This window comes from Ictidomys tridecemlineatus, chromosome 8 (assembly GCF_052094955.1).
Source record: "Ictidomys tridecemlineatus isolate mIctTri1 chromosome 8, mIctTri1.hap1, whole genome shotgun sequence".
Lineage (NCBI taxonomy): Eukaryota > Metazoa > Chordata > Mammalia > Rodentia > Sciuridae > Ictidomys > Ictidomys tridecemlineatus.
Window position 1 is genome coordinate 16,520,604 of NC_135484.1, and position 20,427 is coordinate 16,541,030.

The 20,427-nt window shown below is 37.0% G+C and overlaps 2 protein-coding genes, 1 long non-coding RNA gene and 1 pseudogene across 13 annotated transcripts in view; 2 read left to right on the forward strand and 2 right to left on the reverse strand.

Moving 5' to 3' along the window:
- The window catches only part of Lats1 (large tumor suppressor kinase 1), a 31,486-nt gene extending 19,611 nt beyond the window's left edge, over nt 1-11,875 (forward strand). For 3 of the 6 annotated variants that reach the window (XM_005321361.5, XM_078018915.1, XM_078018916.1), the window contains 3 exons: nt 45-227; nt 414-520; nt 8,007-11,875. In XM_005321361.5, the coding sequence (XP_005321418.2) occupies nt 45-227; nt 414-520; nt 8,007-8,516 (800 nt within the window). In that variant the 3' untranslated portion in view covers nt 8,517-11,875. Of the gene's footprint in view, nt 1-44; nt 228-413; nt 521-5,741; nt 6,216-8,006 lie in introns of all 6 variants that reach the window. The other 3 variants (XR_005733029.2, XR_013424784.1, XM_040283445.2) reach the window with 3 other exon arrangements.
- LOC144366005 (uncharacterized) lies at nt 2,125-19,310 on the reverse strand. Of its 2 annotated transcripts, none has more exons than XR_013424787.1 (3): nt 18,741-19,310; nt 6,088-6,199; nt 2,125-2,957 (listed from the first exon to the last, which is right to left on the reverse strand). It is a non-coding gene; the product is annotated as an uncharacterized LOC144366005 (long non-coding RNA). The 2 variants fall into 2 exon arrangements; XR_013424788.1 differs by lacking the exon at nt 18,741-19,310 and adding an exon at nt 14,768-14,987.
- On the reverse strand, nt 17,191-17,291 carry LOC120889358 (U6 spliceosomal RNA; annotated as a pseudogene).
- The window catches only part of Katna1 (katanin catalytic subunit A1), a 40,847-nt gene continuing 38,852 nt past the window's right edge, over nt 18,433-20,427 (forward strand). For 4 of the 5 annotated variants that reach the window (XM_078018919.1, XM_013356924.3, XM_078018920.1 and 1 more), the window contains exon 1: nt 18,433-18,674. The gene's annotated coding sequence lies outside the window, so the exon portion shown is untranslated. The remainder of the gene's footprint in view (nt 18,675-20,427) is intronic. The other variant, XM_013356925.4, reaches the window with a different exon arrangement.

Consider the following 20,427-nt stretch of genomic DNA (forward strand, 5'->3'; position numbering starts at 1 on the left):
TGTCTTTGTTGTTTTCATTTATTGTTGTTCTTTTTTCTGTACAGGAGACCATCCTCGGCAAGATAGCATGGACTTTAGTAATGAATGGGGTGATCCCTCAAATTGTCGATGTGGAGATAGATTAAAGCCATTAGAGCGGAGAGCTGCACGCCAGCACCAGCGATGTCTAGCACATTCTTTGGTTGGGACTCCCAATTATATTGCACCTGAAGTATTGCTGCGAACAGGTAAAGCATTTTAAAATAAATAATCTCAATAGGCCTTTAGACAACCAAAATTTATACTAACATATGCCTTATTTTTCAACCTTATTGTGAAATATTGATTTTAGAGTGTAAATTGGTGGATCAATGTTAGTGTTGTATTAATTCTGAGCATTTTTAAGTTTATAAGTTTTTGGTATCTTATTTTAGGATATACACAGTTATGTGATTGGTGGAGTGTTGGTGTTATTCTTTTTGAAATGTTGGTGGGACAGCCTCCTTTCTTGGCACAGACACCATTAGAAACACAAATGAAGGTAAGGTATAGAATCTATACCAAAAGAATTATCCTAGAGGGCTGGGGATGTAAATCAGTTGGTAGGGTGCTTGTCTTGCATGCACAAGGCCCTGGGTTCAATCCCCAACACCATAAAAAAGAAAAAAAAAAAAAAAGAATTATCACCGAGTCCCTATATCATATGCCTTTATTTATTAGTGCAATTTGAGTATCAAATTTCATATATGTTCACATTTTCAAATATTTGTATATGCATAATGAAATATCTTGGTAATGATACCCAAGTCTAAACACAAAATTCATTTGTTTCATTACACCTTACATAGACTGAAGGAAATTTTATACATTTTTAGTGTGCCTTTGTGGGCATTTTGTTGCTATTTTGTTTATTCCAAAATCACAACAAACCCAAGGCCTCAGACATGTAAGGCAAGTTCTTGCCACTGAGCAATGTCCCTAGCCTCTGTTCTTTCTTCTGAACTAAAATCATCATGTGAGGTCAGGTGGGAATTGTCCATTTGTGGCATCATGTGAGCCCTAAAATCGTTTTGGATTGTATAGCATTTCAGACTTTGGATATTTAGACTAGGGGTGCTCAACCTATATTTCACTTAGAAGTATCTTAATCTGGAGTTAAAGAATAAATTTATAAGGGTATATGAACCCACTAAAATTCCATGCATGAATTTTTTTTTTTTTAATGGGTATTGGGGTTTGAACTCAGGGGCACTCAACCACAGAGCCACATCCCCAGCTTTCTTTTGTCTTAGAGCTAGGGTCTCACTGAGTTGCTTAGTGCCTTGCTATTGCTATGGTTGGCTTTGAACTCTCAGTCCTCCTGCCTCAGCCTCCCAAGCAGCTGGGATTACAGGCGTGTGCCACCTCACCCAGCTTTTTTTTCTTAAGAGAGAAAAAAAGATTTATTTTGGCTCTTGGTTTCAGAGGTTGCAGTTCACGATAGCTGTGAGGGAGACAAAGGGAGAAGAACAGGGAGAGAGAGTGAAAGAGGGAGAGAGGGAGGGAGAGAAAGGAGAAAAAGATTCCATGTATGAATTTCCATCTTCCTCATCCCACCATCTCAATACTGTCACATCTATCCTCAATATACTCTGTGACTATACAATTTATTATCCCATACAACTACACTTATTTTTATCTTCATAAAGTTCTTAAGTCTCTAGATTTATTCCATTTACTCCCTGTCAGCCACTGCCTCTTAGCTTTATCTCCATTCATGCACATTCTAGCCCCAGACTACAAATATACACCTGTATCTCTGCCCACATTGACCATACATTGCCCCATTGAAAATCCTTTAATATTTCCTAGTACATGGGTTAAAGTCTAAATTTTTACTGTGTTTTTTATTTATACTATTCCCTCTACCTGGAATCTTACTTCTTCCTACCTTCTGTACTTTCTCTAATCATTGGAACAACCCCAAATAAAACTATACCACAAATAAAACTATAAGCCTGGTTAACTCTTGATCATTCTTATTCTTTGAGAGTATCTTGAGAAAACATCTCTTCTATGACCCCTTCTCAAAGGTGTAACTACTTCTATAATTGCATTAAATATATTTTAAAACTTATTAGAATTTCCTATAGTATAGGTCTGCTGATAACATGTTCCCTCAATTTTATCTCAAAGTGTCTTTTTTAAGAAATTAAATTTGTATTGGTGCATTATAGTTATACATAAAATGAGTTCATTCATACATGCATAATTTGGTCTGTTTCATTCCTCCTTTCTGTCCTCTTCCTCTTATCACCTACCTGTACTCTACTGGTCTCCTTTCTATTTACAAGGCCAGCCTTAGTAATTTAGCCAGGCCTAAAGCAACTTAGTGAGACTCTGTCTCAGAAAAGTAAATGGTTTAGGAATGTAGCATAGTGGTAAAGTACCCATGGGTTCAGTCCCCAGTACCAAAAATAAAAACAGATTTAGACATGAAGGGATAATAGACATAAAGCTATAATACTTTTAGAAGAAAACATAAGAGAAAACTTTGTGGCTTAGGGTTAGATGAAGAATTCTTAGGAAAGACACCAAACTCATGATCTATAATAGAAAAAGTTGATAATTTGGACTTCATCCAAATTAAGACGTTTGGTTCTATCAGAGACACAGTCAAGAAAATGAAAAGACAAACTACAGTGTGCAAATTATATATCCAACACAGTGGTTTTAACTACACTAGATGAAGGACGTGCGAAGTACAAGAGTAAGAAAACAAACAACCCAGGCCAATGATCTGACAGATTTTCTTGTGTGGATCAAAATTGTGTCTGTTTAAATCTTCCAGGATGTGTTGAAACAAACACAGGCATCTTGACGGGTCCCTCAGAGGAATAGTAGATGGTACTTGGATCACAGATGCTACTGTCTTACCAAATTTTAACAGTTGCTCCTTCATGTTGTGCTTCTGGTTGTTTTATGTGTCTGATCAGGTTCTAGAATTTCAAAATAATTGATTTTTACAATTTAATGGCCATTTTTATGGAAGGGCAGACCTCCAAACCTTCCTAAAAGGCCATTGTATGTGACATCTCCCTCTGTTGTGCTTTTAACATATTATCCCTTTGTATAGTTTTATTTATGGTTGTTCCAGTGACTAGAAAATATATATAAGCTTTCACAATCTACTTAGAATTGGTATTTCATCACTTTGAGATAAATGTAGAACCTTACTAGTTCCTATTACTCTCTACCCTTTATGTGATAGCTATATACTACACCTCTATACATTTAAAACCTTATCCAACAGCGTTACTGTTTATGCTTTCAAGCATCATCTTTTTTGAGGGTGCAGTGTACTAGGGATTGAACTCAGGGACATTCAACCACTGAGCCACATCCCCATTACTATTTTGTATTTTATTTAGAGATAGGGTCACATTGAGTGCTTAGTGCCTTGCTTTTGCTGACATTGGCTTTGAACTCGTGATCCTCCTGAGCCTTGGGATTACAAGCATGCACCACGGTGCCTGGCAACCATCATCTTATTTTATTTTAAAGAACTCAATACAAGAAGAATAAGCCAGGTGCAGTGGCACGTACCTGTAATCTCAGCTATTCTGGAAGCTGAAACAGGAGGATAGCAAGTTCAAGGCCAGCCTCAGCAATTTATTAGCAAGACTGTCAAAATAAAAAGTAAAAAAGTTCAATCCCCTATCCCAAACAAAAAGATGCATATTTAGCATTTTTCTTGCTTTTCCTATATTCCTGATGTTTCAAGATTCATTTTTTTTCATACTTTCTTAGTTGTATTTGGACACAATATCTTTATTTATTTTTATGTTGTGCTGAAGATTGAACCCAGTACCTCACACATGTGAGTCGATCGCTCTACCACTGAGCTACAGCCCCAGCCCTCAAGATTCATTCTTTATCAGTTCTCTAGAGCTTCCCTAAGCAAATATTTTAGAACGGTTTTGCTTGCAACAGATTAAAATCTTTTAATTTTCCTTAAATTTAGAATGTCTTGACTCTGCCTGCCTTAGGATAAAAAATTATCTCGTGGTATATGTCTTGATCCATTTTTTGTTGGTAAAACAATACCTAGGGATGCAGTATTTTTATAAAGAAAAGAGGCTGTTTTTGCTCATCATCCTGGAGACTGGGAAGTCCCAAGATTGGGTGGCCTTATGTGGTAAGGACCGCATGCCACTTCATAACATGGCAGAAGTTGGAAGTAGAAACACCCACGGGAAGAGATAAAACAAACAAAAGAAGCCTTGCTTTATTATAACCTGCTCTGTGGTGTCCAGTTTAGTGCCATCGAGTGAGAACTCTGACTAATTCCGATGAGATGGCATTAATGCCTTCATGAAGGTTGAAACCTCATGTCCCAAATGTCTCTTTAAATATTATGTATTTATTTATTTTTATGGTACTGAGTGGTGAACCCAGGACCTTGCACTCTACCACTAAGCTATACCCCCAGCCCTTTTCATTTTGAGACAGTCAGTTACTAAGTTGCCCAGGCTGTCCTTGAACTTGGGTTCCTCCTGCCTCAGCCTCCCAAGTAGCTGGGATTACAAGTGGGTACCATCACACCTGGCTCCAAATGTTTCTTAAAGGCCTTACCACTTCTAAATCCTGTCACATAGGGGACCAGGCCTCAACATGAGTTTGGATGGGAACAAACCATATTCAAACCCATAGCAGTATGGTTTCAGTTCTTGCAGCATTTAAAAATGTGTACTTCCTTCTGTCCTCTGATTTAATAGGACATCAGTAGTCATTCCTATTCTTCAAGTAATATACTATTTTCTCTTGCCTTTTTTTTTTTTTTAATGGTGCTGAGGATTGAACCCAGAACCTTATACATGCAAGTCAAGCATCCTACCAACTAAGCTATATCCCCAGTACCCCTTTGCCATTTTTAATAATTTATTTTCTTTAATTTTTAGTATTGTAATCGTGTAAGAAATCATGGATTTCTTAGGGTTTATCCTATTCAGTGTTCACTTAATTGAAGCATCTTAAATTTTCGCCCTCCCCTGGGGATTAACTCAGATGTGCCACCGAGTTTTAGCCTCAACCCTTTTTATTTTATTTTTCATTTTCAGACAGGGTCTCACTAAATTACTGAGGCTCACTTTGAACTTGAAATCTTCCTGCCTCAGCCTCCTGAGTTATTAGGATTAGAGGCAGGTGCCACCATGATTGACTTTAGTATATTCTTTAGCATCAGATCCATGTAGATCCAGTTTGAAGGGTGAGCTCAGTAGTTCATAAACAACTTTATGGGGTTAGTATTCTTCCCTCCCCATGATGTCCGTAATACTTTCTAGTTCCCTGGAACTCCACTTTTCAGTTTTCTGACCGGAAAAGAAGGCTTTGTTTGCCCCCACTCTGCCGTATATTTCACATAAATGCACAGCATCCAGGATAACGTAGCAAGAGGACAGAGGGAGAGAGAAAATAAGCAACAGATATATGAGCCATCTTCTGCCTTTTGTTTTTTTAGTTGTAGATGGACACAATACCTTTATTTTATTTATTTTTTGTGGTGCTAAGGATTGAACCCAGTGCCTCACATATGCTAGGCAAACACTCTACCACTGAGCCACAACCCCAGCCCCATCTTCTCTCTCTCTCTTTTTTACTTATTTTTATGTGGTGCTGAGGATTGAACCCAGGGCTTTGCATGTGTTTGGTGAGTGTTCTACCGCTGAGCCATAACCCCAGCCCCTTAAGCCCTTTTTTTTTTTTTTTTAATTTTGAGACAGGTTCTCAATAAATTGCTGCCCTTGAATTCGTGATTCTCCTGTCTCAGCCTCTTGAGGCACTGGGATTATAGGTGTACACCACCACACCTGGCTCTAACCGTCTTGAGACTACATGCTGCATGATTTTATTTCCAATTGGAAAAGAAGTTTCCCTCTCAAGAGTTTTCAGTGTCTACAGGACCTTTTGCCACCTATATTGCTGCCAAGAAACTCCTTTCATGGAACTCCCTGAACCTGAACTAGGAGGGCATCTCCTTGAATGCTGACTGTTGTGTGCCTCCTCCATGATTTGGGCTACCTTGAGTTTAGGTTGGGAGAGATAAGAGAGAAAAAACGATAAACTTACCACCAGGAGTTATACTTTGGATCCTCACCTCCTTGCCAGCCTGGCTGATATTTATTTCATAGGCTCCTCAAATATCTTCTCTGGCATTCTCTCCAGGTTTTATAGCTGCATTCTGTTGGAAAGATAAGGTAGAGTACACCTAGTATTTCTTATTGAAAACTAGAACCTCTCTGTCTGCTTGTAGAATTTTCTTTCTCTTTGATTTTCTGCAGGTTGACTATAATGTACCTAAATGTAGTTTTCTCTGTATTTATCTTGTTCAAGGTTTACTATGTTTTTCATCAAATTATGTCATCAATTCAAATATTTCTTGGCTTCCTTCTTTCCTTCTGGGATCCTACTTATTACACATACGGTATCCATTTGTTGTTGTCCGTTTTGTCCTTAGGCTTTATTTTTTATTCTAGTTTATTCTTTCAGTGCTTCAATTTACATAATTTATATTGATCCTTCTTTGAATTAACTCTTTGTTTTGATGTGTTTTTTAACCATAAACTAAAAATCCCTGAATGTTCCTTTTAATAAAAAATACGCCAGGTATGGTGTACACACCTGAAATCATGGCAACTCAGAAGGCTGAGGCAGGAGGATCACAAGTTCAAAATGAGCCTCAGCAACCTTGAGGCCGTAAGCAATTTAGTGAGATTCCCATCTCAAAAATAAAAAATGAAAAGGGCTAGGGATATGGCTCAGTGGTAAAGCACCCCTGGGTTAAATTCCTGGGACCAAAAAATAAAATAAAAGAGGGACATAGCTCAGTAATTAAGCACCTCTGGGTTCAATCCCTGGTACCAACAAATAAAAATAAATAAGTATCTTAAATGGGCTGGGGATGTCATTCAGTCGTAAAGTTCCTCTGGGTTCAATCCCCAGTCACTAAAAAAAGGTAAAAAGAAAATCATCCCATTGATTACGTATTTTCATTTGTCCTGAATTAAGTGATGAACCACATATAAATATTACTATATCATTATTTTTTCCAAAAAGAATTTTTAAAACATTATGTTATATATACCTGTAATTCACCAATTGAAAAAAAAATGTGGGAGATGGCAAGAAATAGCAATCAATAAAAATTCCTGGATCTCCCCCCGCCCTCTCCCCCAAATTATTAGTTGAAGTATCTCCTTTTTCTAACCTAGGATAAAACTTCAAAATGAACAGATACTACTTACTATAGGAGTTTATTTTTCTTCCCTCCACATTAACTAATTTGTACCAATATGAATAAGGAAAAATGGGTTCATTTATTCATTTATTTGATAAATAATGTATTGATTCCCTCTCAGGTTGATGATGTCCAAATTAAATTACAATGCATTTGAGCACTTTACAGGTGTACCCAAAATCTATTTCTATGTTCTGAGTCTTTTTCTCATTACCCCCTGTCTCTGAGAATTCACTTGATATTCGTTTTTTCCTTTCTTTCATTTTGCTCTCAAGAAGAACAAAGATTTATTGAACATCTAATATTTGCCAGGCAATTTTCCAAGTACTGGGAAATATAAAGACAATTAAAACATAATTCCTAGCCTTATGTAATATTGCACTCCAACAGGATATAGATAGGTACCACAATAGTATTAGAAATATTATAACAGGATCGCAAGTTTATGTCTTAGTGGGGAGGCAGGGTAAAGTAGTGAAAGTAGTCATCCCTACCAGAAGGACTTAACAAAGCAGGTTAAAAAAAAAAACATTCTGAGTCTTCTGTGAACATAGTTCATAAGTCGCCTGGAGAGGAGGGGACAGGAGGAAAATTTATTTCTCAGCAGATTCATTATTAAATGTATGAAGGGTAAAATACTGTTCAATTTATTAAAAATAACCAATAGTCCAGTAAAGTTTTGGTATAAAACTTGGAAGAAATTTTTGGTTTTCATCTCTTCCCTCCTAACTTTTAAAAATCTTCTTTAAAGGTTATCAATTGGCAGACATCTCTTCACATTCCTCCACAAGCTAAACTGAGTCCAGAAGCCTCTGATCTGATCATTAAACTTTGCCGAGGACCAGAAGATCGCTTAGGGAAGAATGGTGCTGATGAAATAAAAGCTCATCCATTTTTTAAAACAATTGATTTTTCCAGTGATCTGAGACAGCAGTCTGCTTCATACATTCCTAAAATCACACACCCAACAGATACATCAAATTTTGATCCTGTTGATCCTGATAAGTTATGGAGTGATGATAATGAGGAAGAAAATGTAAATGATACTCTCAACGGATGGTACAAAAATGGAAAGCACCCTGAACATGCTTTCTATGAGTTTACCTTTCGAAGGTTTTTTGATGACAATGGCTACCCATACAATTATCCAAAGCCTATTGAATATGACTACATTAATTCACAAAGCTCAGAGCAACAGTCGGATGAAGATGATCAGCAAACAGGCTCAGAGATTAAAAATCGTGATCTAGTGTATGTTTAACGCACTAGGAAATACTTGTAATGAGGATTGGAAAAAGGCCTGAGATGCAGGATTTTTTGAAGTTCCAAGAGTAAAATTATGCAAATGTAGCAGAGCTATGTATGTGAGCTCTGTGTACAATATTTTATTTTCCTAAATTCTTTTAAAATGTTAATTTATTCCAGCCTTTTAAATCAGTAATGTAGAAAAAATTGTTATAAGGAAATTAAATTATGAATTGAATATTATAGTCAGTTCTTGGTACTTAAAGTACTTAAAATAAAAAAATAGTGCTTTGTTGAAAAGGAGAAACCTGGTATCTATTTGTATATATGCTAAATAAGTTTAAAATTCCAGAGTTTTTGAAAATTTTTTGAAAACAGTTTTAGTTTTATCTTGCTTTAACCAAATATAAAACATACCCTTATTTACAGAGTTCTTTTCCCTCATAACCTTGTTTTGGGTACAAAATAAGCTAGAGAAATTAAGCCATCACTGTGGAGAGTTTTCCCAGGCTAATGATAATCTATATAAGTAATGTGCTGAAACAGGAAATACAAATTGGAAACATATGTTCATCAGAAGGAAAAATAATGAAAGTGTCTTTTTTCCTCCCTCTGTGGAATATTTCATTTAGCATTTTTTTTCTCAGTAATTACTGGCTTTAAAAAGAAGCCAAAGCACTACAAGTTTTCTTCCATATTGGTATTATTGCTGCTTCCAAGTTTTAAAAGGGAACAAAATTGCCATAAATCAAATCTTTCAAATACTAAAAGATAAGATCTTTCATATTTTTACTTTAAAATTTTAAAGTTCCACCACCTTAGCCAGAGAAATTACTTTCAGTTTATATAAAACTTTGATTAGAATTTATTTGTGCATACTCACTAAAAAAAGTACTTTTTCTAGGGGTTAAGGAATGTAGGTCAGTGGTAGACTGCCAGGCTCTGGCTTCAATCCCAGCACTGAGGGGGGGGAAAGTACTTTTTCTGTACAATGACTAGTTTTTATTATGTCATCAATGTTGTAGGTTTCTTCTTTCAGAACAGTGTTGCATATACAGATTGTTTTTGGCAAAGGAAAATGTGGCTGTTTGACAATATTTTATCTAAGAGCAGATTAACTGGTGAGAAAAATAATTCTTAACTCTTAATTGTGATGGCCATTAGTAACCAGGAAAATTTACATAGTGGTCTTAGTAGAAAATTCAAGTCCTAACTTATTTAAGGTTAATAATGTTTTTCAATATTTCTATTTATATAAGAAATATAAATATAAAGGTGGTTTCATACCAAAATACATATAGGTGATCTTTTAGGAAGGGAAATTGGACTCCATCCTAACATTAGTAAAATTCATATTTTATTGCCTTTGCTTAAGCTTCATTGATATGCAATTATTTTATCAAAACTTAATGTCTGTAGGTAAAAGGCAAAATTTTAGTGATTTACAGACTTCCAGCTTTCTTCATGTGAAAGCTGATGGAGACCATATGTGTAGTAACATTAAAGGGAAAGCTGTCTTGGTTGAATTGAGGGGAGGGGAAAACATTAGTTCACACTTCCCACCTTTCTATAAGTGGCCCTCTCAGAGCTCAGCTTGAAAACCACTGCCATGTATTAATGGATCTTTGGGGTCACTGATTCTTTTGAGAATCTGATGAAAGCCAAGCACTCTCGTCTCAGAAAAAAGTGCACAGCAACACATATGCAAAAAATATTGCATGCAGTTTTAGGACATTCAGGGCATGTTGAAACCTGTTACAAAGTACAGGTAAGGACCTCTGTCCTGTAAGAAAATTGCCATGTTAAACTAAGAATTTCACTTTTAATTTACTGATCAATACTGAGATTAGAACATCTTGAGGAAATACTGGTAATTTGTGATGGTAAAGATCTGTAGCATGTGATAAGATGACACTATGAATACCTCTCTTGCTGGAAGAATGCTAAGATGTTTTAGACACACCATTTTGAGGGCACTAAAATGTTTGGCTCATTTCACGCTTGATAGAGAAATATTTCTAAAGGATTTCAGTTCAGAGAATTTTAAGAATGCACTTCCATAAGATGGCAGTCTTCACTTCATGGAACATTGTTTAGTTTTATAAAATCCTATGCAAAACAAACTAATTCAAGCATTTTTAGTTTGGTACTCACATTGTTCTTTTGAGCTTTTTCATTCAGATTTACTTACATTTTCATTTAGTTGTTTTACTTCTGGACTGTGGTGCAATACAGTAGAAAACCAACTTTGTTACATTTACATTATAGGAAAACTTATGGTGCTGTCTCCCCCCCACCTCCCCACAATCTGTACTGCCCCTTTTCCTCAACTCTAAGACACTACAGACTCTATTCTTTCAAAATTTCCTCTGACAGTATAAGCTTTTTGTGCTTGTCTGAAGTAATATACAAGCCATTGGTAAATGCTGTTTTAATAATTTGGATATACTTAATTAGCCATCTTATACCCTAACCACATCCAGTTCTTCCAGTATAAAATCTGGTGCTTCTCACCAAAAAGATGAGAACAACAACATTGAAAATCTGGATGCTCTCAATAGAAATTGGAGTGAAAACATTGGTTCTACATGTTTTCCTTTTAAAATAATTTTCTCATTGAAAAACTTGCTAACTTTCTTATAGTTACCCTTTTTATGCATATCACATAGTATTTATAAAGTGTGTTCTATAATATGTAATTGTAGATACTGTTATGTATTATCCAGTGACATCTTAAGGCAGGCCCTATTGCTGTATCTTTTTTACTTTCTTATTTGTAATAGAACTATAGAATGTATGACTAAGAAGTCACTTTGAGATTGACTTTTTTAAAAAGTTATTACCTTCTGCTGTTGCAAAGTGCAAAACTGTGAGTGGAAATGTTTTATTCTGACTTAATAATATGTTAGAAATTAGAGAATACAGTGGGAGGATTTTTAGATATTGCTGCTGCTGTTACCCAAGGTACTTTAGAAATTTTTCTTTAAAAAAAAAAATTCCTTTGGTATTTAAAGTGAAACACTTACCCTGTTTTGTTTTAATCTAAATCAAAAAGTAATTTGGGTCAACATTAGTATATTGTAATGTGCCTTAATATATCCCTTTGTGAAAGGCACTACACGGTTTACTTTTATATTGTATTGTGTATATAAGTATTTTGTATTAAAACGGGATCAATGGCAACAATACAGTTTTATAAAACAATGCTTTGTTAGAAAAAGGAATTACAGCTTTGCAATATAATTTGTTTTGCATACTTCTGAATGTATTAGAATGAATAATCAGCCTGTTTTTAATGAATCTATTTGTATTTCCCCAGTCATTTCCTCTAGTGTAATGTTTGCTGGGATAATAAAAGAAAGCAAAATCAAATCATTCATTTATGTGTGGAAAAATAACTTTTAAGCTGCTTAAGTGTGTTTTTGTTCAGAAATATATTTTAATCTCTATTATCAGAAAGTATATGATTGAAAATGTGATGCTTTGAAATTAAAAATACATGTATCTAATGATAGTATTTAGTTAGGTTAAAGTATATTGTATACATCATAATCCAATACAATGTTTCATTTTTTTCTAGAATAGGTACAATAAATATTTCAAGGTTTCTGGTTTCCTTCAGATTTCCAGTTTAAAATTATTTCATTATTCAACTCTACATTTGGTATTATTTGGGTATATTTTATTATAAGTTTAAAATGTGAAGTTTATTAATGTTTTATTTATAATATTTTATCATGTGAAATGATTAACCAGATTTAAAATATACATAGATGTTATGTTTAATCAACTTTACATGGATAAACAAATACTGAGTTTTTCTTACTCTCTTCTAGCATTACCATTGTTATTGTCTTTTTTGTACCCTTTTTTTGCATTCCCTTGTAAATTTGACAGGTCTATGTGAGGGTGTTGGGTTTTTTTGTTTGTTTTTGTTTTTGTACTAAGGGTTTAACCCAGGGGCACTTTAACCACTGCCTTAGCTTCTAGAGTTGCTGGACTTATAGGCCTGTGCACTGTGCCTGGTAAGTCTACATGAGGCTGTTGTATAGCTGACATAAATTGCATACGATTAATTTTACTACATTGTGGACCTACATTTGGCATGCTTAATGTTGTGACTATACTTGCTGTGGTCACACCACCCCCTTTGCCCCACACAGTAAGGGTAGAGAGAACTTGCCAAATATATATTTGAAGCATAGTTATTTTTCCCAGTATTCAGTCTTTCCTTCTTTCTTTTTTTAAATATTTATTTATTTATTTATTTATTTAAAAGATAGAGAGGGAGGGAGAGAGAATTTTAATATTTATTTTTTGTAGTTTTCGGCTGTCACAACGTCTTTGTGGTGCTGAGGATTGAACCTGGGCCACATGCACATCAGGCGAGCGCACTACCGCTTGAGCCACATCCCCAGCCCCTAGGGATTCTACATGTGCTTCGCTTGATATTGCTTGTCTTCTACTTGCTGTTTCCCTCCTCTCAGAGGATGGAGGATGAACACACTGGTGACTTAATTTTGGCATAAAAATTAGGAAAACCCTAGTGAATGGTGGATCAACAAAATGAATGGAACCTGATTATGTAAGGAATTGTATGAAGTTGGGTTGTCTATCCATCCTAGACTGATTCACTACAGAAGATTTGAGAAAAATATTCATTCAACTCCATTTGTTATTGCTGCCAGTGTATAATTGAAGGACACTGTTTTTTACTTTGACCATCTCCCTTGCATTAATCGTGAAATTCATTAATCTTTTGCCTCTCAGATTCTCTTAATTCATTCCAGTCCTTCAAGCTTATTACCCATTATCCACTTACCTACTTAAATTTTTGCTTCTGATATGACCAAGTTCTTAAGTGGATTTATTCTATTACATATAACATCTGTAAACTCTGGGGAAAATACAAAACAACAACAATTAAGATCCTGGAATAGAACCAAAATCATGCAGATTCTAGGGGGATTTGCCCATGGAGGAAGAGAGAGAAAGGTAGGAGATGAATACATCTGGGTTGAGAAAGGCCCAAATCTCTGGCTGAATCTTGAACCACATGAGCACAGGAAAGAGTACAAAATCCTGCCTAAGAATAAAACAACTGACATTTAAGGTGCTGCCCAAGAAAGAAAGAGTCAAACCAAGTTAATTTATTCTTAACAAAAGAAAACACCTCCAGAGGCATGTCACCATGTCCAGGATATATACAACATAACATTCTTTTTAAAAAATGTATTTTTAGTTGTTGATGGGTTTTATTTTACTCATTTATTTATATGCACTGCTGAGAATGGAACCCAGTGCCTCATACATGCTGAGCAAGCACTTTACCACTGAGCCAAAACCCCAGCTCTACAACATAACATTCTAATGCCCAGGACATGATCCAACATTACTTTATACAAAGAAATATAAAACATGACTATTGAGAAAATATTATTGGATGTTGACTTCAAGATCCTATTTCCAACATCTGGAATTGGCAAACAAGGACATTATAACAGCTCTTGTAACTATGCACAGTAATGTAAAGAGAAAATATTTTTATGAAAATGTGAAGATATGGGGCTGGGGATGTGGCTCAAGCAGTAGCGCGCTCGCCTGGCATGCGTGCGGCCCGGGTTGGATCCTCAGCACCACATACAAAGATGTTGTGTCCGCCGAAAACTAAAAAAATAAATATTAAAATTCATATTCTCTCTCTCTCTCTCTCTCTCTCTCTCTTAAAAAAAAAAGAAAATATGAAGATAGGAAATCCCAGCAACAAAATAGAGATTATAATAGCCAAGGTGGGAATGTAGCTCAGTGGTGGAGTATTTGCCTAGAATGCTTGGGGCCTTGGGTTTGATTTTCCAGCACTGCAATAAATAAATAACCAAAAAGAAATTCAGAAATAGCAATAATTTATGGGCTTAACAAAAGAATAGAGATGATATGAAAAATATGTTTGAAGATAATCAGATTATTCATTTTGAAGGTCACAGGAAAAAAAGACTGAAAAACAAAGAAGCGTCCTAAGGATATGTGAGACAATATCTAGCAATTTAGGGGTGGGAGTAGAGCTCAGTATCTTGGTGGTAGAGCACTTGCCTATCATGTGGAAGGCCCTGGATTCCACCCCAGACACTGCAAAAATAGAAAAACAGTAAAGATTTAGCATACACACTGGCCACAAATTTACCAAATTTGATGAAGGACACAAACTTACAGATTCTAGCAATTCAAAATCCATAACAGGGTAAAGATGATGACCACATATATAGGTACCTTTTTGGCAGTCATGAAAAGGAACCTTGCAGATCTGTGAGAAGTGTAACTGATGGCCTCAGCTGCTGTGCTCTGAATCCACTCCCACATTGTGCCTATGCTTTATTGGCTCCCATTCAATGACTGGCCCAGGAAAGATACTAAATTCCATTCTTGCAAGATACCTCTGATAGGGAGCTGTGATTAGAGAACTCACTGGCCTTTTCAAAACATTCTTAAAACAGCACTGTAGTCTAAAAATTTTGCTACCCAACCTTCTATTTCTCTTCTACTGCACAGGAGATGTGAACCCTACTTTGATGACATCTTGCCTGAGAAAGGCCCAAAGGGTACTTGTCTCCTGCATTAGGATATGTCTGTCTCAGCCTCTTGCAACTTCTCCATTTACCCTCATAGGAATTTGCCCCAATAAATCCATTCCAGTCTAATTATGTCCTAGTGTCTACTTGGAGGAGGTAAACTACCACAATATTTCACAGGCAAACTGCTAGAAACTAAAATTAAGGAGAAAATCTTAAAAGAAGACAGAAAAATGATACATTACACATTGAATGTCCACTGACTTGCCATAAAAATAGATCAGAAGACAGTGGAATGATACCATGTGACATAATCTAAAAATTCAACAAATCTTACTCATGGTTAGAATTTTCTAGACTTACACATATTCTACATCCCAAAAGATGGCTAAATATTATTGAAGTAGGAGACTGGACATGTGGCTCAGTGGTGGAGCACTTGCCTGGCATATGTGAGGCTTGATCTTCAGCACCCAGGGGGAAAAAATTGAAGTAAGAGGAAAAGTCCTGGATTCATCCATAGTATGAGCAAAGTTAAACTGGACTTAAAACCCCTTTTATATTGGTGAAGTACAAAGAATGTCTCTAACTTTTAAATGATTTCATACTACTTACTTTAAAGATATCTAATTATTGAACACAATATGCCAGACATTTCTCTATAGTCAAATGGAAAAGTACCTGACTTAAGTTTATTTGGTGGAACAAGAAAGACAATAAACAATTATATAATGTTGACGGGTGGTCTTTATGGTCATTCCTATCTGTAATTCCAGGGTAGAATCAGGTGTTTCCAGACTAGAATAATCTCCCATTTTATTTCTCAGCCTACTCTTGCAGTAGTCTCCTAATGTATTCTCTCTCCCCTCCATATCTTCCTAGTCTAAGCCACCAAACTACTCCTTGGATTTGTCATATAATTTACACCTTCATTTGAAAACCTTTAATGGTTCTATTTTGCCCAATGAACAAAATTTAAATTCTCCAGGGGCACCTACCTTACTATATCTTTTTCCATAACTTCTCTTCAGGTATCCTAAAATTTACCAAATAAAACTGACCATTCACCAGAAAAATATAATAACAAATTTTCTTAGTCCCAATTTGGACACAATCATTTTAAATTTTGGCAATTCCTCAAGCCATACCATAAAAGAAATGATTAGTGTAGTCATGAAGATGACACACAATGTTCTGCTTTTCCAGAGCACGTTGTAGAGTGGTGCAATCCCATTCCTTTGCAGTCAAGTTGACCCTATGACTTGCTCTGGTCAATGCAGTGTGGACAGAATTGTGTGTCACATCCAGGCAGAAGCTTTGCAATTTGTCTCCTTTTCTTTTTTTCATTGCCAAGAGTGCCAGTGCCTGCATTCAACCAGCTATAAACATACAGAGTAGAAAGCAAGGACTGGGGCGTGTTTCAGATTCTCGTTGAGGTTTAATTTACACACAATAAAATGCATCCATTTTATGTGTACTGTTGAAAGAGTTTTAACAGATGTATGCACCATGTAACCACCTCTACTACTGAAGCTTTTCTTTACTTCACCTCAAAACATTTCTGCTTCTTTGCAGTCCCCAATCACCATGCTACTCCACCTTACTATAGAACACCCCCCCCATGCCTTTGTTGTTGTTGTTTTGAAACAGGGTCTTGCTAAACTGCCAAAGTTGGCTTAGAAAGTGATCTTCCTGTTTCATCCTCTGGAATCACTGAAATTACAGGCATGTGCTTCCATGCTTGTCATGTTCTAGAATTTCCTATAAATGGAATACCACCATATGTATTCATTTTATGCCCTTTGATAAATTTGTATTTTTTTGGAGGGGGAAGGGAACCAGATATTAAACTCCAGTATTTGACCATTGAGCCCCAGCCCCAGCCCTATTTTGTGTTTTATTTAGAGACAGGGCCTCATTAAGTTGCTTATGGCCTTGCTTTTGCTGAGGCTGGATTTGAACTTGAGATCCTCCTGCCTCAGCCTCCTGAGCCACTGGATTATAGGCATGCTCCACTGTGGCTGGCCTTTGACAAATATTTGAATTGTAAATTGGCTTTATAAATTATCATAACTTTGTATTCATAGAAAAGATTAATTTACCTATCAGGGTAATTACCTTTTTGTTTGTTTTTGGTTTTTTATGGAATTTGGAGTTATCCTTGCACAGGGGCCATGCTTATCTCTGTATTTTTTCAAATTTAGTATATTTGCTGCCTCACAGAGCCCCCCCGAATTATTTTTAATTTTCTTTTTAGTTGTCGATGGCCCTTTATTTATTTGTATGTGGTGCTTAGAATCGAACCCAGTGTCCCACACATGCTAGGCATGAGCTCTACCACTGAGCTACAACTCCAGTCCCTCAGACTGATTTTTGAATCCAAAAAGACATGGGCGCTCCTACCACTGAGGAATAATCCCCTTCCTCGTCTTTTGGAGACAGAGTCTAAGTTGCCCAGGCTGGCCTTGAATTTGCAATCTTCCTAGCTCACCCAGTTTCTGGGTTTACAGGCGTTCACGCCCGCAACCGGTTTAGGTGAGTATTTTTCAAGACTTAAAGCCCTATGATTCATTCTGTTTCATTGCCCATGTATTCTCAGTGCCAAACACTGGCATTCAGTAGATGCTCAGTAAGTATTTGTAGACTGAATGTGTATGTATTTCCCCTGACTTGGTTTTATGTGAGCCTATTTTAACCGTCTGGGATGTGTTACTATTAAAAAATCAATTACCATGGACTCCTAAGGAAAGACGTGTCTTTTTCAGTGCCTCTATTTCCACTGCAGGAGGAGGTAAAGGATGGAGATGAGACTTGGAGGAAGCAGCCAATAGCACTGTCCCTTACTTATCTGTGAATTGTGAAACATTTTATTTGTTGTTTGGTTAGTTTAAAATGCACCCCCCACCAAAAATCAAGAAAATAAAATTCCATGAGCAGCATGCCCGAGTCTCTTTCTTTACTCCTCCAATTTTATTTCTATTATGTCGTGACACTGGCCCCAGCCGACCCATTCTGACTACCAGGTTCTAAAACAGGATTTGTCATAAACGAACCTCTTGACCCTTGACACTCACTTGTAAGACAGTCACTTTGACTTCCTAACCCCTGAGTAATCTGAAAGTCAAATGGGAAGAAAAGTGAGCAAGATTTCGAAAACGACACCGAGGTAGCTGAGATAAACTAGTTCAGGTCTTTAGCATGCCTACTTTCTGCGGGGGTCTTTAGCATGCCTACTTTCTGCGGTACCCGCCGCGAGGCGCCAGCGTGTGACTGCGCAGGCGCGCCCCAGCGCCCAGCCACGCCCCCTCCGGTACCGCCCGACGCGCGCATGCCGCCCGGCGTCCTCGCTCCCGGGGCGTAGCCCCGCGTGCGCCGAGTCGCTGAGACTGCCCTCCGCACCGGAAGTGGCCCTGGAGGGTTTGCCTTCAAACTCTCGGCGAAAAGTGGCACCGGTGGGTGGTGACGGTTGAACCTGGCCGTGCCGGGCCGGGAGCGAGAGCGGGCGGTGGGGGCTGCGCTGGCCCTTCTTCCTCGCCGCCCGGAGCTCTGCTCGGCACTTGCCTTGCGCCCGCGGTGGACGGCTTCCCACGGCGCCTCGGCCTCGGTAGGTGAGTACTCTGGGGACACCCGACCCCCCTGAACCTGTAGGTGAGGGACTCCGACGCCGCGCTTACCGCCCTGAGCCTCCCGGTGACTGCGCCGCGGTCTTGGATTCTTGCTGTTACCTCTGACACCTGTGGCTGAGCTGACAGTCGCCCTGCTCGAGGAATCCTGTCCACCGTGGGACTCCTGGGGAGGGCTGCCGTCGAGCCTTGAGTCGACCCTGTAGTTAGAGAAGTCACCGGACCAGCGAACGTGCTTTAAGTTCTTCTTTTCTTTCTTTTTTGGACTAGTGAATTTGTCCACACCGCCAGCTTCGGAACCCTCACTCATTCTGAAAAAAAATCCCGAAAGCTTTGACCTTGGGATTCAGCTTCCTTTCTTACAGTTTGCGATGTTGGTGTGATATTGTCAAAGTTGTAATTTCTTACTTAGTTGATTCTGGAGCCCAGCATCCTCTAGGAGGCTTTTGGCCCTTTTTGTTTAGGTAGTCGGAACCGCTTAGACAATTTGACCCTCAAAGCATTTGTTTCATACAGTACATTATATGGTAACAAATTAAAGATAAACATGCATGGGTAAGTGCCTCAAGACCTCATTTAATCATGTTGTTTCCTCTTTTAACTGCAAAGTGCCGCTTTTATATTAGTTACTGACTCCAGCAGCCCAATGATGCTCCCTTTTCTTTTGAAAATACTGTTTTATGCCTTCCTCTTTGAAATTGACATTTAGCTACTGCTGAAAACATTCTTGATTTTTAAGAATGTGTGCAATACGGTTTTTCATAGTCACAAATTCACTATGAAGGACACCTTTGCATATATTTCATTACAAGAAATAGTCTTGTAATGCTTATACAGGCCTTATTATACAGTGCTATTTTTCTTTCCTAAGATTTTTAAAATAGTGAGTTTTTATAACAAGAATTAAGAGCAAAACTCTTTCTTGTATTAACAAGTTATGGTTTGCATCACGCCTAAAAAAAAAAAAAAAAAAAGGCAGTGCCAATCAACTTTCAACATTCCTATACTGCAAAAAGCTATATAAAGCTCCTTTGTAGCACACATTACTCAAGAATCTCACATTTTATAGATTCAGTACTAGACATGATGTATAGTCTACTAGAGATTCTGTATTTTTTTGACAGTAATACCACAATTCTAAAATAATGATTAGAGAGTCTTTCTTGTAGATTTTACATACACTATTAACATTGTTAAATTTGTTTACAACAAAGGTTTTGTAGGATTTTTTTTTTTTTTAAACTGCTTGGCTGCTCAAAAAAGATAGTGTATCAAATCAGTATGGTCAGTGTTGATAACATGCTAAATAGATTTTGCTTATGGTGTTTATTTATAGGGTGTGGGTATGGTTTTTAAGTTTCCTTTCCATTGTAACACACTGTTTGTTTTATTCAGGGTAAACTGAAAGCTTACCAAATACATACATAGGAGACTTTTTTTTTTTTTTAGCAATTTCTTTTTGTTGCTTCTTTTTCATGGTGATAACTTTCTTGTGCTTGAGTGTTTATTATAAGATGATTACAAAAGTAAGAAGAATGTGTGCCATACTTTAATTGTTCATGGGTCATTCATGTATTTTGCTTATTCATAATCATTCATGACTGACTACAAATTAGCATATGGTTGTTTTCATGTCCCAGAGATGAACATTCTGAAAATTGTTTGTCAGTTTGCTCACACTTGTAGCCATATACATTGGTTAACAAAATGCCTACAGGAAGATGCATGGTTGGTTTTA